The sequence below is a fragment of the Salmo salar genome, chromosome ssa16 (assembly GCF_905237065.1).
Source record: "Salmo salar chromosome ssa16, Ssal_v3.1, whole genome shotgun sequence".
Lineage (NCBI taxonomy): Eukaryota > Metazoa > Chordata > Actinopteri > Salmoniformes > Salmonidae > Salmo > Salmo salar.
In genome coordinates, this window is record NC_059457.1 from 4,279,044 (window position 1) to 4,301,741 (window position 22,698).

At 43.3% G+C, this 22,698-nt stretch overlaps 1 protein-coding gene across 3 annotated transcripts in view; it reads right to left on the reverse strand.

Annotated features, from left to right (window-relative positions):
* LOC106573063 (uncharacterized) overlaps positions 1 to 22,698 on the reverse strand; it is a 32,402-nt gene that overhangs the window by 2,380 nt on the left and 7,324 nt on the right. The window contains exons 5-17 of one of the 3 annotated variants that reach the window (XM_014147727.2): positions 18,032 to 18,123; positions 17,636 to 17,773; positions 17,159 to 17,292; positions 17,018 to 17,034; positions 16,756 to 16,855; positions 16,446 to 16,540; positions 10,916 to 11,019; positions 10,647 to 10,719; positions 10,481 to 10,552; positions 7,439 to 10,321; positions 5,998 to 6,835; positions 4,306 to 4,468; positions 12 to 3,884 (exon numbers count right to left, since the gene is read on the reverse strand). In XM_014147727.2, coding sequence (XP_014003202.2) covers positions 12 to 3,884; positions 4,306 to 4,468; positions 5,998 to 6,835; positions 7,439 to 10,321; positions 10,481 to 10,552; positions 10,647 to 10,719; positions 10,916 to 11,019; positions 16,446 to 16,540; positions 16,756 to 16,855; positions 17,018 to 17,034; positions 17,159 to 17,292; positions 17,636 to 17,773; positions 18,032 to 18,123 — 8,582 coding nt within the window. Of the gene's footprint in view, positions 1 to 11; positions 3,885 to 3,987; positions 4,469 to 5,997; positions 6,836 to 7,438; positions 10,322 to 10,480; positions 10,553 to 10,646; positions 10,720 to 10,915; positions 11,020 to 16,445; positions 16,541 to 16,755; positions 16,856 to 17,017; positions 17,035 to 17,158; positions 17,293 to 17,635; positions 17,774 to 18,031; positions 18,124 to 22,698 lie in introns of all 3 variants that reach the window. The other 2 variants (XM_014147726.2, XM_014147728.2) reach the window with 2 other exon arrangements.

Here is a 22,698-nt window from a genome sequence, read left to right on the forward strand (position 1 = left end):
GTTCATCTTACCTTTGTCTCTTTGAAGAATGGGTCATCTGATGTCACCAGTATGTAGAACCTGAACTTGTTCTTACATGACTGTTTCACAACAGAATTCAGATTATCATGCAGGCTGTCGTACATGTCCTTCTTCATCTGACCACAGAAGTCTTTGTCTTTGCTTGGGGCTCGAGACTTTGGCAAACTGTTCCTCTTTGCTTCTTCTCTCTTGAGTCTCTCAGTTCTGTGTGGGTACTTTCTGCCTGCACAGACCTCAGTCATCATGGCATGGTACGCCTTGAAACTTTCCGCCACCAGATCTGAAACTTTGACATGCGTCATCTCACTGCCCTTTGTATAGGAGAGTTTTTGAAGATGCTGTGGCATATCTCTGTCTGTTTCTCCAGGCATACCCTTCCTTTCAGGCATATCTATTTTTAACTTCTGCCCTGCGAGTGAAGGTAGTCCCTCCCAGTGTTCCTCCGAGCTTTCCTGTTCCTGCAGGCTGGAAAAGTGCACTGTCACAGCCGGGCTACAGGAGGAAGCTCTTTCTTCTACATTTGACCTGTGGTGTCTTGATCGGTTGTACCTGCTGCTGCTACTCTTCCTTTTACGTTTTAGCATGTGGTTCATTCTCTCTGAGAAGATGAGGGTCTCCAGATCCACAGAAGACTGAGTGAGGTCAGATTCATCAGCGTTGTGTGTATCATCCCACCTCTTGGAGAACTCCACAAAACTGCTCGAGCCCTGTCTGTTTGAGTTCGGAACTGTCCGTGTGTGCATGCTTGTTGAAGGTTTCAGAACGGGATAGTTTTCATAGGTGATTCTGTTTCCTTTGTGGTCCAAAACTGTAACTAGGCATGGCTTTGCAAATGAGGAAACGTCCTCGTGCTCATCGTCCAAATTGATTTGGCTTTTGGAGGTGTTCCTACTCCTCTCTGACCTACAATACTTTAACCAGTCCTGTTTGTTCTCTTCCATATGGGTAAATATTTTGTCTGATTCTTCAGACTGGAAGGTGACTGAAGAGGAAGTGCCTTGCTTGCTGAAGTCCAAAACATCATCAAATTCCCGTTTATCCCATTGCTGATACTGGCGTAAAGATTTGATGAAGTCAAGTTTTGTTTTATTCAACTGGGATGTATTACTTGTGTGTTGGTCATCTGATATCCAATTTTTCTCTAGACTAGATTCAATGTTGTCTTGCTCTACGGCCTCACTTTCATCCATAACGTAATCTTGCAAACTTGCAATCTGTCTCCTCATTTCGCTGACATATGGTGTGTTATAAGGGTGAGGATTAGTGTTTGAGTGGACAGGGGCATCGGTTTGTTTGCTTTTGAGAACATCTGAAGACATAGGGTCAATATTCGTCTGTCCTTCTTTCCAGCTGTACTCGCCTCTGCTGCCTTCACTCTTGGAGAGATTCACAGCCATGGCAAGCTGTTGGCTGTATGGATGGGGCTCAGTAAAGTTGTGCCCTGAAAGGTTCTGAGAAGCTGCTGTAGGTCCACTTCCTCCTGGGATACTCTGACAGATGGACTGTATGATCATCTCTGTTGAGGCAGGACACAAGTTAGTGTCTCCTTCCAAAGCGATTTCACTCAAGTCCCGAGTTAATGTTCTTTCTGTTGTTTCATTGGACAGGACTTCAAGGTGGATTGATGGCACAGAGAATGCTGCTTTCTGTGTTAAGGTGCTATGGGTTTTGGGATAGGAGTCAGGGAACCTATGCAGTGAATCGTGACTTGAAAGAGCATACAGGTCTTGTTCAGCAGGGGTAAGTCGCATATTTGAATAAGGATTGTAATCGTTTTTTTCCTTTGAAGAAGTATAGGGAGTGTTGAGAGGTGTGCTAGTGGCGATTGGCTTCTTGCGGGGTTCAGTCCATAATTGAGAGAACTGTTTACCAATGGCTTCCAGATGATTTGGTTTGCTATTGTTGTTGCTGGATTTACGCAACTCATGCAACATATTCGCTACAGTGCTAGGGCTGCTACCAAGACTTGGTTCATGTGGTTCACGATAAGCCTTTTCATTTTCAATAAGAGCAAGACCACTATTGAGGTTGGGACTGTTGGTGTCTTTTGAATCAGGCAAAGAAAACGTCTTCGGTGTGTGATGGACATAAGACAATTCTGTAACGAAAGGTGGCTCATCTTGTGTAGGTGTTGGGCATCTGCTGAGGGGTTTGCTGACCCCACCGGCATCGCAGATAACCAAGCGGCCACTGTCGATGTCAGGAATCGGAATGTAACCATTGTCCACGATAGGGGTTGGGCATCTACTGACAGATTCAGTTCCCTTTGAAGCTATTCTAAACATTTCACCTGAAAACAAGTTATCCCCATGACACACTGAAGATATTGGTGTCTCTTTCTGACACAGGTGAATGTCGTGCCCCTCTGGGTGCATGAAATCCTTGCTATCCTTCTCTACTCCAATGAATGGTAATTCTACTCCAATAAATGGTATTTCTATCTGAGCACGCACTGTCTCTGATGTCTGACTGTGTGAATGTAGAATATCTGTGTGTGAGATATCTTCCCTGGGAATTCCTACTCCAATCAGTGGTATTTCTACCTGGCCTGTCAGTACTTCTGATGTCTCGTCTTGAGAATGTTGGGGTCCTTGTGTGTCAATATCAGATTTACTCTGACCCGATATTGATATCTGTTTCTGATCTTTAGAATCCCTAATGCCATTGAAATCAGTCTCAACTACTGTTGTTTTAGCCTCTCCTGAAACATCCTTGGACTGACTGGGTGTGTCGAACTCACCTACACAAGGCGTGTTCCCATCACATAGTGGAAATACTCTCGTGGTCAGTACCTCATCTTTAGATTTAATCTCACCCTGCATCTCTAGCAGTACTCTAGTAGTGCCAACAGAAACATTCCCAACCTGCTCCATTGGTTGTACCTCATCGGTGGAAGCATTTCTATCGTTCACTGCAGTGGGTTCTTCGTCTACATACAGCTTGCTATACATTTTCACAGGTAGTGTCGAATCATTCCCACCATGCACCACTGACGGTGTTTCTTTTTGGGAATCATTTCCATTATGTGATATCTCTGGTGGTGTTTCAGCCACAGAATTATTCCCACCACATACTGCAGGTGCTGCTTTATCTCCTGAATCGTTTTCATAATTCACCACTGGTAGAGCCTCATCTCTAGTATCATTCCCTTCCTGCAATGCAGTTTGCACCTCATTTTTGGAGTTCCCATCATCCCGTGACACATCTTTGGGAATATTTTCATCATGCATTTCTTTGAGTGCCTTATCAATGGAATCATTCCCAGCAGGTTGTGCATTGATTTCCTTGTTTGTGGTGTCTTTCCCAACATGCACTGCTTGTGATTTTGCTGCTTCAACAGAATCCTTCATGCTATGATATGCGTTGTGCGTTTTTGACTCACTGCCATCACAGATGGCAACGTCAGACCCATCTCTGGATTCACTTGCATTACGCTCAACTCTGTCAGCCATATTGGTAATGTCACCATCCCCCAGCACCTCTGTGCATGACATTGTTTTGACTGAATCGTTATCTTTAACTTGTTGCGCCTCATCAACATCTTTAGATTCCATGGTTTTAAGACTTGCTATGTTTTGTTCTCCATCATGGCTCCTCTCTTTCTTTTGGATTTCCTTTTTGGCTTTGCCCTCCAAACCCTGGGCAATTCTTTGAGTCTCCAGGGCCTTTTCTGGATTAATGTACACACTTGCTGCCTGTTCACACAAGAGAATGTACGATCCATCACTTTCCAAAGATCTTCTGTTAGGGGACACATCATTTTGGAGGGTACCATTGCTGTCATTCTCATGGTTGTTAGTTTCATCATCATCCAGTTCACTCGCTTTGTCTGACATCATGCTGTCCACACGGTCTCTGTAAACCTGAAGAGAAAAGAGACAAGCAAAATAAACAATTATGTGTATTATGTCAACAAAATATTTATTGGAAAACATTTGTGCTTTACATATATATTTATTTTCTAACCTTTAACTCAAGACCTGTACTTTGTTTGTGAAAAGAGATGATTTCCTTGTGGAGTCCACTTTCTGGTTGGTATACTGAAGGATTTTTTAAATCTATTCTTTGCTTGGACTCAGGGGAATCCTTTGTGTCTACAGTGAAATCTAACACAGTCGAGGTTGTTTTCACTGAAAGGTCCAATACCTCAGGTTCCAAGCTTAATGGTTGTGATTCTTTTTTACCCACATTACTAAGGTCCAAAACTTCAGGTTCTGGGATCCTGGAAAGGGCAATATAAGCAGGGGAACTTGTCTTGGTCTCAGATGTAACCTGGGCTTGTACCATTCCATGATCCACTTCTGTAGAATCTTTTTCCTCCATACATAGAAGACTTGGGTCTGCCTGGAAGAATCTAGCAGTGGACCTGCTGTAGAAAAGACCTATCCACATGTGGATGATGAGCTGAACCTGTTCGTTTGTGTCGTCAATGTTGAAATCCCATGGGCTATACAGAGAGAGGGTGCAGAGGGGTGAAGGAAAGGGACACAGAGAAATCAAAATCCAGTTAAACAATTAGTCTGTTGAGTAATATAGAATAAGCTTTCTGTCTCTAGCAAGCTCTTCACTTATGCATCTAGTAGTTAGAAGAAAAAAACTAAAGACATTTTTATTTACACTGAGCAAAATTATAAATGCAACATGTAGTGTTGGTCCCATGTTTCATGAGCTGAAATAAAAGATCCCAGAAATGTTCCTTACGCACAAGAAGCTTCTCTCAAATGTTTTGCACAAATTTGTTTACATCCCTGTTTGTGAGCATTCCTACTTTGCCAAGATAATCCATCTACGTGACAGGTGTCGCATATCAAGAAGCTGATTAAACAGCATGATAATTACACAAGTGCACCTTGTGCTGGGGACAATAAAAGGTCACTTAAATGTGCAGTTATGTCACACAACACAATGATACAGATGTCTCAAGTTTTTAGGAAGCGTGCAATTGGCATGCTGACTGCAGGAATGTCCACCAAAGCTGTTTCCAGATAATTGAATGTTAATTTCTCTCTACCATAAACCGCCTCCAATGTCGTTTTAGAGAATTTGGTAGTATGTTCAACCAGCCTCACAACCGCGGACCACTGTCAGAAACCGTCTCAGGGAAGCTCATCTGCGTGCTCATCATCCTCACCAGGGTCTTCCTGACTGCAGTTCGGCATCATAACCGACTTCAGTGGGCAAATGCTCACCTCCGATGGCCACTGGCACACTGGAGAAGTGTGAACGTCACGGATGAATAGACGGCAGATAGCATGTACGGTGTCGTTTGGGTGATCTGTTTCCTGATGTGTGAACACAGTGCCCCATGGTGGTGGTGGGGTTATGGTATGGGCAGGCATAAGCTACGGACAACGAACAGAATTTAATTTTAGCGATGGCAATTTGAATGCACAGAGATACCGTGACGAGATCCTGAGGCCCATTGTCGTGCCATTCATCCACTAACATCACCTCATGTTTCAGCATGATAATGCACAGCCCCATGTCGCAAGGATCTGTACACAATCCTGGAAGCTGAAAAGGACCCTGTTTTTCCTTGGCCTGCATACTCACCAGGCATGTCACCCATTGAGCATGTTTGGGATGCTCTGGATCGACGTGTATGACAGCGTGTTTCAGTTCCCGCCAATATCCAGCAATTTTGCACAGACAATGAAGAGGAGTGGGACAGTATTCCACAGGCCACAATCAACAGCCTGATCAACTCTATGCAAAGGAGATGTGTGGCGCTGCATGAGGCAAATGGTGGTCACACCAGATACTGACTGGTGTTCTGATCCACGGCCCTACCTTTTTTAAGGTATCTATGACCAACAGATTCATATCTGTATTCCCAGCCATTGAAATCCATAGATTAGGGCCTAATGCATTTATTTAAATTGACTGATTTCCTTATATGAAGTGTAACTTTTTGAAATTGTTGCATGTTGTGTTTATATTTTTGTTCAGTGTAAATTACAAATTCTAAGTACATACCCATGTAGGGCTCTAATAACTGTTTTATCCATAGGGTCGTTGGTAAACTTGCTGTCTGAATTAAAGTCATAGTTTTCCTTCCACAGCCTTGTCACTTGAACTGAGCTGTCTTTTTCGATGAACCGCCGTAAGCGCCGGAACTTCTGCCTGCGTCCAATGCCTTTCATCATGGATTCTGGAGCCATCCCGGGTTCCTCCCCGAGTTCCTTCCTGTTCTGGTCCTGCTCCTGACACAGGACGGCCCGTAATGCTTGAGTTCCGTCATCATAGACCATATCCTTGCGATGCGGCTGAAGTCCCTCTGAAATGGGGACTTGGAGGGTTGAACCTGACAAACCCAATAGTAGAGAGGAGGATGGCGGCAGTGAGTAAGAATGCTCTTGTGAGACTAACACAACCCGCTCCCCACTCCCCACCACCAGCCCCTTGGGTGACGGAGACTGAGGGGGAAGTTTAAGCCTAGCAGCAGAAGGCTGCTTCAGCAGTGCATGAAGGACAGACTCTGGTTCACCATCTGGCTCATGAGGAGAGCCACCATCTTTGACACTGTTGTCACTTATTACCAAACTTGGACAGCATTCTTGTTGCTGAAGAGCCAGGTGGTCTGACTGCTGTTCCAGTACTTTGTCGTTACTGGTACTGAGGGCCAAATCGGCCAAAAGGGTCAGAGCATCTGCTGGTGGGCATGATGCATCACTGGCATCTTTCTTCACTGTGCGAGGCCTACCCCTACTGACAACACGCCTGACATCAGGGTTAAGTGTCAGTAGTTGGGAGGACATAGGTTGTGCAACTTTCTCTTTTTCAAAAGAAGCTGCTGTGTGATAGTGCAACCACCCTGTAGAAACAAAAGAGAACAGAGAAAAGAGACAGAAGAAACAGTATGAAAACAAAAAACACGAAGTAGCGCATAGTGATAATTAATACTTTGAAATTCAATTGTCGTAAGGCAGTCAGTCGCCTGCATGCAAATCTCCTCGCCAAAATTGAACCAAATTGTTTTATGATTTGTATCAGATTGAAATGGGGGACAGTAGCACGACACGCAGCAAGACAAAGCAGAGGCAAAGGAGGTGGCAAGAGGCTAGCCTGGTCCAAGATCAGTTTGTGCTGTCTTGTCAACTACAGCACAAACAGACCTGGGACCAGAATAGCAAGAAGCTATTAACATATTACTTCATAGTGTTGCTTTGCAGTTCAGATAGAAAAAGAGATATAGAAACGGAATCATCAGGAATTCAAGACAAAGTGATTATTTTAACATTTCAGCATATTTCAACATTCAGCACATATTAACTGCAATCACAACTCAATTATCAAGATTACAAATATCTAATTAAGTGTGTGGTTTAGGAGAACAAAACAAAATCAATCTGCATGTTTTGTTATTTGCATGACGTGAGGTTGACAACAACTACATGGCTTCCCAAGAGGAACTTACATTTTTTCCTTATGGAGTCTGCAGGCTTGCATTTCATTTTGAATGGGCTCCCCCGACCCGTTAAGGTTATTGTTGCTGAAGGGGAGCTAGGCAACGCCTCAGACGTTTGGTCAGATGTGGCTTGAGGTGGGACCAGGTCCAGTCTGCTCTGAATGTCTTTCTTCAATGGGATATCACTTTTTTCTGGAGATTTGGGTGCATTATTATGCAACTCCCTAGGAGTCAAGCCTAATGCTAGTGCAAATTTTGGGTCTAGGCCAAATGTCTGTTCCTTTGCAACTTCAGCAGCACATGTGGTTCTGTCCGGGGTATCTTTGCAGGAATTACTCAAATGAACACTTTCCATTTTATCCATGCCAGCATCGGCCTTGCTTTTCTTGTCCAATGGTAACATTTGATCTCCTGAAACAGGTTTGAGAGGTGTTTTCCTCTTTCCCCTTCTTGAAAAAACTGTCTTTAGTTTACTGAGGGATATTGCAACAAATTGACAATTATTTTTGTGTTTTTCTAAGGAAGGAAAATCCATGTCTTTGCTCTGGACCAGTTCTGAGGGTTTCTGAGAGGCCATCTTGTCTACATCAGCCATTTTGACCTTTGGTGGATGGTCTTTACTGTCTGAACTCCATATGTGCGACTCTTTGTTTTCATCTGACTTTATCAACTCTAGGCCAGATTCATCTCCTGTTTCTATGGGTTGGGGTACTTTGATACAAGCTTCAACCATCATCTCATCAGCACATTGTTTGTGATCTATCACTTTCCCCATAACTTTCAAAGATTCTATATCCTTGGCGATAACTTCTGAACCATGAGGGACAAAGACTCTACCGCATTCGGAGATGATTGCCTTCAAGTCCCACCGATCCGTCTTCTTTTTCAATGGGTGGCCGTCTTGAATTAGATCAATACTTTCCTTACTTTTGAATGGGTAAAAGTTAATTGAATCTTTCCTTTCCTTCTTCTTTTTCAAAGGCAGATCTTGGATCAAATTCATCACTTCCCTCTGCATTTTCATTGGGTGAACCTGGGTTACATCCATTCTTTCCTTCTTTTTCAATGGGGGATCTAGGGTCAAATTCATCAGTTCCCTCTGCATTTTCAATGGGCGAACCTGGGTTACATCCATCGTTTCCTTCTTTTTCCATGGGTTAAGTTGAACTAAATCTGTCATTTCCTTCCTCTTTTTCAATGAGAAGACTTTACTTGAACCCAAACATCCCTTCTCAGTTTCTTCCTCTTCAAAGTCAGCTGCTGAAGACCTCAAGACCCGTTTACCCAACCCGCTAAATCTACGCCGTTTCCTTGGCCGTTTCCTCCAATCTGATGTAGAGACATTATTGACCTCATTGGCCTTGCCACATTGCCCATTGAGAGCACTTCCATCCCTCTCCTGTACTTTGGCTGGTGGCAAACTGGAGGAGTTCTTTGTGATCGACTCTGTATTGATCAAGCCAAAGTTGTCATTATGAGGTACAACGGTTGCAGTTCCTTCAGTGGCAGTGATGACTAGCACTGTTGGGAGGTCACCTGATGCAGGTGAGGTTGAAACCTCTGTCACCTCTGTGGCCTTGGTCATCACTGTCATACCGGCTATTGCAAAAACCTTTGCCGACACTGCATCACATGGAACCTCCTCTAGCACCTCCTTAGGCAAATCCCCCCCTTTATCCTCTACTCCTGTCTCTACTGCTTTAATGTTGGGCTTGGTTGCCAGGGCCGGCCCAGGTTTCTTCAATTCCTCTTCAGAGACTGCAGGCTGTGAAAGACCAGAGGGCATATTCTTTTGCACCACTTTCAGGTGCAAGTTTGTCCCTTCATTCGCTACTCCTTCCTCTGGTGCTTTACAGTCTGCCTTACCCAACGCTGCTGGGCCAGCTTTCCTAAAGTTTTCTGCAGAGACTGCAGGCTGTGAAAGATCAGAAAGCATATCCTCGTTCACCTCCTTTTGCCTATCCACTTGGACTTCCTCTGGGTTCAAATGTGTCCCTTCATCCTCTACTCCTACCCCTGGTACGGCCTTGTTCTTCCCAGGTTTCCCAGAATCATCTGCCAACACATCAGGCTGGGAAAGATCACAGGGAAGCTCCTTCTGCACCTCTTTTGGAATCAAAGTTGTCTCTGGTGCATTACTGTCAGCCTTCTTCAAGACAGGTTTCCCAAAGTCCCCTGCTGGGACGGCAGGCTTGGTAAGATCAGAGGGCACTTCCTCCTGCACCTCATTGGGTTGCACATGTTGCACCTTGTCTTGCACCTCCTTTGAAGACAAGTTCTTCTCTTCCTCTACTCTTTTATTTGGTGCATTGCTGTCTGCCTTGGTCATACCAGGTTTCTCAAAGTCCTCTGTAGATACTGCCGGTGCATTACTTATGTATGTGGCTGTGTCAGCTGTGTCTCCTGGTGACTGTCCCCCTGACTGCTCCTCCTCTGGGCCACCCAGACTAGCAGGAGTCATGGGGGGGCCTTCTGGAGATGATAGACAGTAGTAGACGTCATCATCTGGCTCATCCCCTCGCTCCTCTCGTCCAGCCGCCAGGAGCTCCGTGGCCCTGGATACAGAGAGCTCGAAGGAGCCCGGCTGGTGGAAGTAAGACTTGAGACATTTCCATCCCATTTCAGTCCACTTTGGGGTGGAGTAGAGATATTTGAGGGCGTCAGGAACATCAAACTGATCTGGGAAGATGCTGGCTTCCCTGGATGGACTGATAGTAAGCCCAGGGTGGATGAGGGCAGCGTAGCTCTGGATATGCTGCTCTAGTAAACCACGTAGCTCCCCACTCTGTTCAGGGAGGCACTTTTCCACCTCTGTCTCTGCGTAGTTCAGTGCAGGCACCACCTGGAGGCCCTCTGGTGAGAGGGAGGGCTTCTCCGAGCAGATCTTGGTGTCTGTGGTAAAAAATAAATGACATTACGTAAGTATAAATTATAAAAGAATAGACAAAAACCTTACTGTATACAAGGGCATAGGTGTTGGCCACACACACACACCCACACACCCACACACACACACACACACACACACACACACACACACACACACACACCCTCGCTGTATAGCTCTGGAATCTGGAAACACAAACATCCCCTGCAATACCTCTGGCTTATTGGACCCAGCATCTGAAATGTACAATTATAATGTAAAGTTAGATATTTAGCTTCTATCTATAATATATTTAAATGCAATATGTTGCGTATACAGGTTTTGTCTTACCTTCATATGTGAGGAAGTGAGATGAATGTAACAGTATAAGGAAACCACTATCATTCAGTTGTATTGCGAGGGCCTGTTGGTAAGAAAAAGATTTATTACAATCAAGGTCTGACAACACAACAATGAACTGCATTCAGAGGGGTTGGGTTAAACGCGGAAGACACATTTCAGTTGAATGCATTCTATAACTGACTAGGTGCCTCCCTTTCCCTTTCCATTCCGGTCTTCCAATAACCTGTCAGCCGACTTTAAGATCAATGAACGCTCACCAGGTCTTTCTCCTTGAGCTCCTGTGTGAGCTGAGAGAGAGAGGTGTCCTCAGCCTCACTGGGTGCCAACTCATACAGACTCCAACACATTCCTTCCAGAGAAACTGAAAAACCGTACAATTCAATATCATTAAATGGTCAAAATAAATAAAAAATAAAGCTCTGTAAAGCTCACACAGCTGGATAAATATTCAGATCAGCAACACATAAAAATATCCTTGGGTAGGGTTGCAAAGCTAATGGTAATTTATCAAAGTTACAGGAATCTTCTGTAATTTTCATAATTAACTGAAGATCTATGGTAACTTTGGTGATTTATAGTTGAATAACTTAAAAACATATATATTCGTAGATAGTGTATATTTTTTTAGATCTGTGTCCATGTATTAGATAGACCAAATAGCCTAATTAATGAAAAAAGCATCTAATCAAATCGAATGTTATTTGTCACATGCGCCGAATACAACAGGTACAACCTTACCGTGAAATTCTTAAAGCCCTTAACTCTATTTCTTGAACTGCATTGTTGGTTAAGAATATATTTACTAAATAAACTAAAGTAAAAAATGTAATAAAGTCGACACAACAGACGGGGAAAAAAATATTAGATAAAAAAACATGAGCTGGCGCACACCCAGAATAATAGCTTGTGTGGAGGTGCTGATTAATGGGGAATAAACTATCAAAATAAAGAAAGTCGCACACTCCATGTATAATCTCCCAGAAATCTAATGGGTATTTACCAACGTTTCGGTATCACTGTGCCTAAACGTTTCGGTTGGTAAATACCCATTAAATTGCTGGGAGATTATACATGGAGTGTGCGACTTTCTTATTTTGATAGTTTATGGGGAAAAAATATTTTAAAAAATGAAGTCAAAAAGTAACAAGAATATTACATAAGTCGCTCTGGATAAGAGCGTCTGCTAAATGACGTAAATGTAAATTACATAACAATAATGAGGCTATATAAAGGGGGTACTGGTACCGAGTCAATGTGCGGGGGTACAGGTTAGTCGAGGTAATTTGTAAAGTGACTATGCATAGATAATAAACAGCAAGTTACAGCAGTGTAAAAACATATGGGGGCGAGGGGGGTGGTGTCACTGTAAATAGTCTTGGTTACAATTTGATTAATTGTTCAGCAGTCTTATGGCTTGGGGGTAGAAGCTGTTAAGGAGCCTTTTGGTCCGAGACTTGGAGCTCTGGTACTGCTTGCCGTGCGGTAGCTGAGAGAACAGTCTATGACTTGGGTGACTGGAGACTTTGACATCTTTTTGGGCCTTCCTCTGACACCACCTAGTATATAGGTCCTGGATGTCAGGAAGCTTGGCTCCAGTGATGTACTGGGTCGTACGCACTAACCTCTGTAGCGCCGTATGGTCAGATGCCAAGCAGTTGCCATACCAGGCGGTGATGCAACCGGTCAGGATGCTCTCGATGGTGCAGCTGTAGAACTTTTTGAGGATCTGTGGACCCATGCCAAATCTTTTCAGTCTCCTGTGGGGGAAAAGGTGTTGTCGTGCCCTCTTCACAACTGTCTTGATGTGTTTGGACTATGATAGTTCGTTGGTGATGTGGGCACCAAGGAACTTGAAACTCTCAACCCGCTCCACTTCAGCCCTGTCGATGTTAATGGGGGCCTGTTCGGCCCTCATTTTTCCTATAGTTCACGATCAGTTCCTTTGTCCTGCTCACATTGAGGAACAGGTAGATGTCCTGGCACCACACTGCCTGGTTTCTGACCTCCTCCCTATAGGCTGTCTCTTCGTTGTCGGTGATCAGGCCTACTGTTGTGGCGTCAGCAAACGTAATGATGGTGTTGGGAGTCGTGCTTGGCCACGCAGTCGTGGGTGAACAGGGAGTACAGGAGGGGACTAAGCACGCACCCCTGAGGGACCCCAGTGTTGAAGATCAGCGTGGATGATATGTTGTTGCCTACCCTTACCACCTGGGTGTGGCACGTCAGGAGGTCCAGGATCCAGTTGCAGAGGGAGGTCTTCAGTCCCAGGATCCTAAGCTTAGTGATGAGCTTTGTGGGTACTATGGTGTTGAACGCTGAGCTGTAATCAATGAACAGCATTCTCACATACAGTGAGGGAAAAAAGTATTTGATCCCCTGCTGATTTTGTACGTTTGCCCACTGACAAAGAAATGATAAGTCTATAATTTTAATGGTAGGTTTATTTGAACAGTGAGAGACAGAATAACAACAACAAAAATCCAGAAAAACGCATATCAAAAATGTTAGAAATTGATTTGCATCTGCGATCTGGATTTGGGTGAAGGAGAAGCTCGGGCAAGTAGCTGCGAGGGGTGCGGAGCTGTTGGCCAGGGTTGGGGTAGCCAGGAGAAAAGCATGGCCAGCCGTAGAGAAATGCTTCTTGAAATTTTCGATTATCATGGATTTATCGGTGGTGACCGTGTCGCCTAGCCTCAGTGCTGTGGGCAGCTGGGAGGAGGTGCTCTAGCTTCAGAGGTAAGCCAGCAGTGGGATGCAGGGTAATATGTTGCTGGCTTAAAGTTGAAGATTAATGACAAAACATTGATAACATACATATTGACATAGTGTGTAAAAAAAATAATAGAAAGGATATTTCATGCTGAAACCTTCATATTAAACATCAATGGTATTCACTAAGATGATGGTTTATACACTGAACAAAAATATCAACGCAACAAGTGAAGTGTTTGTTTCATGAATTGAAATAAAATATCCCATAAATGTTCCATACGCACAAAAAGCTTATTTCTTTCAAATGTGGTGCACACATTTGTTTACATCCCTGTAGTAAGCATTTCTCATTTGCCAAGATAATCCATCCACCTGACAGGTGTGGCATATCCAGAAGCTGATTAAACTGCATGATCATTACACAGGTGCACCTTGTGCTAGGGACAATAAAAGGCCACTTTAAAATGTGCAGTTTCGTCACATAACACAATGCCACAGATGTCTCAAGTTGAGGGCGAGTACAATTGACACGCTGACTGCAGGAATGTCCACCATAGCTGTTGCCAGAGAATTGAATGTTCAGACCACATGTATGGCGTCATGTCGGCGAGCGGTTTGCTGATGTTAACGTTGTGAAAAGAATGCCCCATGGTGGGGTTATGGTATGGGCAGGCATAAGCTACGGACAACAAACACGATTACATTTTATTGATGGTAATTTGAATGCACAGAGATACCGTGACAAAATCACCTCGTTTCCGCATGATAATGCACAGCCCCATGTCGCAAGGATCTGTAGACAATTCCTGGAAGCTGAAAATGTCCCAGTTCTTCCATGGCCTGTATACTCAGATATATCACCCATTGAACATGTTTGGGATGCTTTCGATCTAAACTCAGCAAAAAAAGAAACATCCCTTTTTCAGGACCCTGTCTTTCAAAGATAATTCATAAAAATCCAAATAACTTCACAGATCTTCATTGTAAAGGGTTTAAACACTGTTTCCCATGCTTGTTCAATGAACCATAAACAATTAATGAACATGCACCTGTGGAACGGTCGTTAAGACACTAACAGCTTACAGACGGTAGGCAATTAAGGTCAAAGTTATGAAAACGTAGGACACTAAAGAGACCTTTCTACTGACTCTGAAAAACACCATAAGAAAGATGCCCAGGGTCCCTACTCATCTGTGTGAACGTGCCTTAGGCATGCTGCAAGGAGGCATGAGGACTGCAGATGTGGCAGGGCAATAAATTGCAATGTCCGTACTGTGAGACACCTAAGACAGCGCTACAGGGAGACAGGACGGACAGCTGATTGTCCTCGCAGTGGTAGACCACGTGTAACAACACCTGCAGAGGATTGGTACATCCGAACATCACACCTGTTGGACAGGTACAGGATGGCAACAAAACCAACTGCCCGAGTTACACCAGGAACGCAGAATTCCTCCATCAGTGCTCAGACTGTCCGCAATAGGCTGAGAGAGGCTGGACTGAGGGCTTGTAGGCCTGTTGTAAGGCAGGTCCTCACCAGACATCACCGGCAACAACGTCGCCTATGGGCACAAACCCACCGTCGCTGGACCAGACAGGACTGGCAAAAAGTGCTCTTCTCTGACGAGTCGCGGTTTTGTCTCACCAGGGGTGATGGTCGGATTTGCGTTTATCATCGAAGGAATGAGCGTTACACCGAGGCCTGTACTCTGGAGCGGGATCCATTTGGAGGTGGAGGGTCCGTCATGGTCTGGGGCAGTGTGTCACAGCATCATCGGACTGAGCTTGTTGTCATTGCAGGTAATCTCAACGCTGTGCGTTACAGGGAAGACATCCTCCTCCCTCATGTGGTACCCTTTCTGCAGGCTCATCCTGACATGACCCTCCAGCATGACAATGCCACCAGCCATACTGCTTGTTATGTGTGTGATTTCCTGCAAGACAGGAATGTCAGTGTTCTGCCATGGCCAGCGAAGAGCCCGGATCTCAATCCCATTGAGCACGTCTGGGACCTGTTGGATCAGAGGGTGAGGGCTAGGGCCATTCCCCCCAGAAATGTCCGGGAACTTGCAGGTGCCTTGGTGGAAGAGTGGGGTAACATCTCACAGCAAGAACTGGCAAATCTGGTGCAGTCCATGAGCAGGAGATGCACTGCAGTACTTAATGCAGCTGGTGGCCACACCAGATACTGACTTATTTTGATTTTGATCCCCCCCTTTGTTCAGGGACACATTATTCCATTTCTGTTAGTCACGTCTGTGGAACTTGTTCAGTTTATGTCTCAGTTGTTGAATCTTGTTATGTTCATACAAATATTTACACATGTTAAGTTTGCTGAAAATAAACGCTGTTGACAGTGAGAGGACGGTTCTTTTTTTGCGTGTTTCAGTTCCCGCCAATATCCAGCAATTTCACACAGCCATAAAAGAGGTGTGGGACAACATTCCACAAGCCACAATCAACAGCCTGATCAACTCTATGTGAAGGAGATGTCGCACTCCATGAGGCAAATGGTGGTCACACCAGACACTGACTGGTTTTCTGATCCACGTTCCTACCCTTTTTTTAAGATATCTGTGACCAACAGATGCATATCTGTATTCCCAGTCATGTGTAATCCCATAGATTAGGGCCTAATGAATTTATTTAATTTGACTGATTTCCTTATATGAACTGCAATTCAGTAAAATCTTTGAAATCGTTGCATGTAGCCTTTATATTTTTGTTCAGTATATTTAGGATAATGTTTTACAGCTTTGTCATTCCATTTACTTGTATCATCTTATTTCATATATTTTGCATGTGATAAGGCCACACAGAGGGCCAGATTACAAACACCTGTGATAATCTGAAGTATCCAAAAGAGCCACTTGATGTCTTGTGATAAACAACATAAAATCTTTGAAAGATATGAAAATTCTGGTAGTTTTCAGTAATATACCCTCCCTTTGCAACCCTAGTCCTGGGAAAGTTTGTTTGTGGTGACACTGCTCAAGCAAAATGCTATCACAATGAAAGCACTTTTGAGTGGCCTACATTTACATTTGTAAACATATGTAACACATGTAAACGTACCTTCACCGATGAAGCAGGTTTCAAATATAGCCTTTGGTAATTTCTGCCTCAGATCTGACATTTTAATGGCTCCGTCAACTGCCATTACTGTTGGACTGAAATCAAACAAAATGACATTCTCAGGTTGTTACATGAAAACAGGTAGTTAAACGTTTTTTTTGTTTTGTTGCCTACTGTCTTGCTATGGTGTGCCCTACTAAACACGACCCACATCAAGTAAATTGGAGAGATATTTACAAGATACTGTATTTATAAGTCATAGCATAGGGAGAGACAGTGCACCTTCACACTAGGGTTGCATTGAACTTACAGTTTAGCTGGAATCAGGGGTCCAGTGCTAGACTTCAGACCCACATGGTAGACCTGGGAGCTGATTTGGAGCTGACCCCTCCAGGGGTAGTAGTGAAACACTGTAATAATATTTACATTTTAGCAGACAATGTTATCCAGAGCAACTTAATGCATTCAGTTAAAGTAGGAATGTACTGTACTGTAGTAGTAATGATAAGCCATTGAACGGCACCATAACATTATCCAAAAGCACCTTTGTAACAGTTTGATTCATTACTCACCTGTTTTTTCTTCCTCACTGCAAAAGAGAAGAAAAAAAACAAATCAATAATTTTGTACGTTTTAGAAGATGTTCCTTTTCATCAAATATTTTCTATGAATCTGGAAACATTAAAAACCCCATGAGAAAGAGGGAAATGTACCTTTTCTCTTGGTCCTCTGATGCAGGTGTCTTGGTATCCCAATAGGAAAAAGCCACTATAGCGAATGGGCAGACATGGCTGGGAGGCTGGACTGTCGAGTCAGCCCCTCCACCAGGCAGCTCATACATGTAGTACTGCAAAGACCAACACAAATCTCTTCAGCTTTGCTATTGTATTGTATTTATCACTACTGTGTCTACAGGTCTATTTCATCAACTTTTCTAAATGCCTGGAGCAAAAACACGAATAAATTGTAACTTTTTGTGCATTAGAGAGGTAGCTTACTAAATTCATTTTCGTTTTATTGCTTTGACACACAGAGTGCACATTTGACAATTGAAGGCAACAGAACCCGAAACCCAGCAGGCAAAGCTGGTTGAAATGACGTCATTACAACGGTTTTTTCCCTACTGGAAAAGTACACAGTGTGACATGGATGGATGAATGTTAGAGGGATGATGGATGGAGGAATCTCACCTGTGTTCTCTCAAAGGCCAGGAAGGAGCTGGTGTTGGCTGACACAGCACTGAGCTGCTCTGATACATGACAGTCAAACCCATTAGAGGGAGAGGTGTAGTTCACTGTGTAGTTCTCTGTCACATCTCTCACTCTGCCCTGTAGAACCCCACAAAAACAGAGAGAATTAAATGACAAGCCCTTTCAACAAACAAATCAATCAAATGTATTTATGAAGCCCTTTTTACATCTGCAGTCGTCACAAAGAGCTTTGCAGTAACTCGACCTAAAGCCCAAAGAGCAAGCAGAAGCAGGGGGCAAGGAAAAACTCCTTAGAAGGAAACAAAAACCTAGAGGAACATTCAACAGTGAAGTTACACATAGCAACGCCTCTGTGGCTCGTAACTATGTAAATACCTTGGTGAGTCTGATGATGGCGATGTATCCAGACTTCCCGTGGTACCAGCGGTTTAGGTCCAGGCAGTCTGAGTACTTGGACACGTACACACCTGAGTTAACAAGAAAGTTCACATTCTTGACAAGTCTGTTCCCACAGCAAGAACATGGGGCGGTGAGTGTGCCAGCACCCTCCTCTCTGATAAAACCAAAACAACAATATTCAGTGCAGAATAAGGCGTGAGGATCTTGAAAGATGTTAGCTGAACTAAATATTTGTAGTACAAGGAATACAAATATATGTAGGTTTAATTACATTGAAATATTTAATTTGAGAAGTGGGAATATAGATATTATAATAAAAATGTTATTGAATAAATGCATCACACAGTCAAGGGGTTTTTGGTTTATTTCTAAGTGTGAATATGTTATTTGTGCTCATTTTCCCAATGGCCAATCATGACAGCCCAGAGAACTAAAGCCACACCCTAAAATATGTTTTTTTTATACACCTGATCTGACATAAACGTCCTTAGTACGTCCTTAGTATCAAAGTACCAAGGCACACCCAGTCAAGCCTTACCCAAAACAATTAGCAATATCCTCCAGTGAGGAAGTTCCAAAGCCTTTCAGCGAGTTGTCTGAAGACATGTCAAAGATATTTTCAATGCGTAGGAGGACTTTCTATACTTTGGCGCCAACTGCCAAGCCCACCACAGCCTGTGTTCCCTTTCTAAAACAATGAAGTGAGGACTTTGGAAGAGGCTGTGAAACTTAACACTGGTTTTCAGGTTAACTGGGATGGCAGGTAGCCTAGTGGTTAGAGCATTGAGCTAGTAACAATAAAGGTTGCTAGATCAAATACCTGAGCTGACAAGGTAAAACTTGGTTGTTCTGCCCCTGAACAAGGCAGTGAACCCACTGTTCCTAGGCCGTCATTGTAAATAAGAATTTGTTTTTAACAGACTTGCCTAGTCAACACTGCATAATGTAACAGGTGGTTTGGCAGAATTGGCACCACACTCACATGATGATGTTGTGTTGGCCCCCTAAGCTAATGCTCAGGCTTTTTCTCAGTAGGCTAACACAGTCTTGCAGCATACAGGTACATGCTATGGATATGTGGTTAGATATTTTCTTTAGTCTGAGCAGAGAAGGCTGTGCCATGTCAATTTCTCTATAGTGAAAAAAAAAAACTAGATTAAGCACATTCAAGCAGTGACAAGTGACGAAACCATACAGGAATGAAAAGGGCTTACAAAAGACCGCTTGTACTTGCACTGAAAAAAATAGGCTTCAACTCTTTTTGTAAAAAGTTGCCTAAGATCTCTAAACAGTTCTCTAGTTTTTTTTACAGATCTTCTATGGCGATGTCGTACACATTTAGAATTGTTAACTTTTGAAAGTGCAAAACAACACACAAGGAATTTGACCACTGTTTCCTTCCTCCATAACTACGGCAGTTATCTCAATCCGGTCCTAGTAGATATACAGCTAGCAGACTTTGTTCTACCGTAGATACTCTTACATCACCCTCCCCCTTTTCGAACTGCTAGGGACTGCCTCCGCACCTTGAATTCTATTCAGGAATGCATTTATGAAACTCCAAACAAAGTTAGATATGTACTGTATGTTTGAAGCTAAACTCTCATAACAGTACTAACATTCTGCTGATAAAAGTAGAATCATTCCAATGAGTTAGAATCATATGGAATTTCTACACCGTTCAAACATTTTTACTGTATGCCTAAGTATAGGCTAACGCTACTCACTGCCTCAGCAAACATTACTAGAGTTAAGGTTCACTGGTCTCTCCCCTCTTTTCCACTCTACTTCCACTTTCTCTTTCCAGTCAAAGCAGTCATATCATATGTCTGTGAAGCACAGTTTCACTTTCAAAAGCAGAGGGACACTTGAGCAAACATGCACTGAAAAGTTAACCAGCAGCTTGGTAAGAAAACTGCTTTCAATCTCATTACTTATGTTATGAAGTGTATTTAGCCATTTACTGCACACTCACGGATAGCATAGTATAGATTATGGTCACAACTTAGACAATTGCATGTCATTTACTGTGTGAGCAAGTTGCCTCTCTATAGGCCTAGCTAGCCAAACAGAGCATGTCCATTATACAAGCTTAGAACTGTTCCTTTGTTTAGTTGAGGCCTTGTGGATGACAGCATGAAGAGTTTTCATTAATAGTCAAACTACACATTTTTCTCTTATCCCCTTGTTGACCTAGTGTATTTAACTTCCGCGCTGCGAACCATTTAGTCATTTCCACTTGGTACTTTGCCAACACAAAGCCAGGAAATGGGTTTTGGTTTAGCGTCTTGTCTGACCATTGGGCACAAACTGGTTGAATCAACGTTCTTTCAACATCATTTGCCAACGTATTGTGACGTGGAATCTACATGGAAAATACATTGGATGAAAAAAATCACTACGTAAATTGTTGTTTTGAGGGTGACATTTCAAACACAGGATTACGTGATCATGGTTTTAAAAAACAAAACATATACACACACCTTGTATAAAATATGTTGAATTTGTACCGTTGAAATAACGTCAGATCTCCAACGTTATATCCACTATCAGAAAAAAAACTATAGGATGAGCAGCACCTCCTACTGGAGAACCAATCAATCTACAGTTATCCATTTGGTCCCCCATCCAAGGTTTTAATGATGCCCAGCCCTGCTTGGCTTTGATATTTGTCACTGACTACTACCAATATGCTATCATGAGAATCAATATTGAAATCTCTTAATAACTATATAGATTCACCGTTGTTATCAAAGTCATTCCAAAACATAGGTTTAACAGAGCAAATTAAATGTACCCATACTTTATAAGTCATATAGCCTAGTGGTTAGAGTGTTGGATTAGTAACCGAAAGGATGCAAGATTGAATCCCCGAGCTGACAAGGTAAAAATCTGTCGTTCTGACCCCTGAACAAGGCAGTTAACCCACTGTTCCTAGGCCGTCATTGAAAATAAGAATTTGTTCTTAACTGACTAGCCTAGTAAAATTAAAATTAAAAAATATCATCAACAATACTATTTAGGCCTATATAGCATTTGCGAAATCATCAACATCTATTGTTTTAAAGGCCCCCGCCAGAGGGCAATGCCTCCCCTATTTCAATGTAATTCCTGTCCCAGAGCGGAAATTCTCGTTTAGGTTCCACCTCTGAAGAATGACAAAGGCTGCTAATACATATCCGCGAGTTAGGGGTGGGAACATTGTGGTGATTTCCACGTGGAGTGGAAAAATAACAACAAGTAGAGGCACAGACAGCAGTCAGCGTAGCTAGCTAGAATGCTATCCTTATCTAGCTAGCTAATATTATCTGTTGTTGCTGAGGTTTTTTACTATACCGTATTCAAAGGATTAGCCAGCTGGCTAGGCTATGGCTGGTTCTGGATTTCTCATAACAAGCAATTAGGGAAAGCTTTGCCACAGATGGATAGGGGAAGCCAGTATCTCTGACTTTGCCATGTATTGTTATCTCCAAAGTTTTGTCATCTTCCATAAATTGCATCCACGAATCCGCCATAGAAATACAAAGAATAAGATTAATCTCCGGTATTATCGATTGCCAAACAATTGAACGGTTTCGACCAGTTTAGTTTTTCTACATTGTAATGGACACGGTGCAACCTTTGGTATGCTACTGGCAGTCTATTCAGCTGCAGTACAGCAATGTCAAGTCAGGCCATGCTCATGCCATGGTTCACAAAGCTAGAAGAAGTGAAATGATAGACTACAATGACCTTGCTCATGATGCACACCACAAATGATACACTACATCACCAAAAGTATGTGGACGCCTGCTCGTCGAACATATCATTCCAAAATCATGGGCATTAATGTGGAGTTGGTCCCCCTTTTGCTGCAATAACAGCCCCCACTCTTCTGGGAAGGCTTTGCAGCGGAGACTTGCTTCCAGTCAGCCACAAGAGCATTAGTGAGGTCAGGCACTGATGTTGTGCGATTATGCCTGGCTTGCAGTCGGCGTTCCAATTCATCCCAAATAATTGGAAGAACAGAAGAGTCTACAATGTCATTGTATGCTGTAGCGTTAAGATTTCCCTTCACTGGAGCTAAGGGGCCTAGCCCGAACAATGTAAAACATCCCCAGACCATTATTCCTCCTCCACCAAACTTTACAGTTGGCATTAGAAGAGTCTAGAATGTCATTGTATGCTGTAGCATTACGATTTCCCTTCACTGGAGCTAAGGGGCCTAGCCCGAAAAATGAAAAACATCCCCAGACCATTATTCCTCCTCCACCAAACTTTACAGTTGGCATTATGCATTGGGGCAGGTAACGTTCTCCTGGCATTCGCCAAACCCAGATTCGTCTGTCGGACTGCCAAATGGTGAAGCGTGATTCATCACTCCAGACAATGCATTTCCAATGCTCCAGAGTCCAATGGCAGCAAGCTTTACAACACTGCAGCCGACGCTTGGCATTGCACATGGTGAGCTTAGGCTTGTGTGAGGCTGAAGCTTCATTTAATGAAGCTCCTGATGAACAGTTCTTGTGCTGATGTTGCTTCCAGAGGCAGTTTGGAACTCGGCAGTGAGTGTTGCAACCAAGGACAGAAGATTTTTACGTGCTATGGGCTTCAGCACTCGACGGTCCCGTTCTGTGAGCTTGTGTGGCCTACCACTTCGCGGC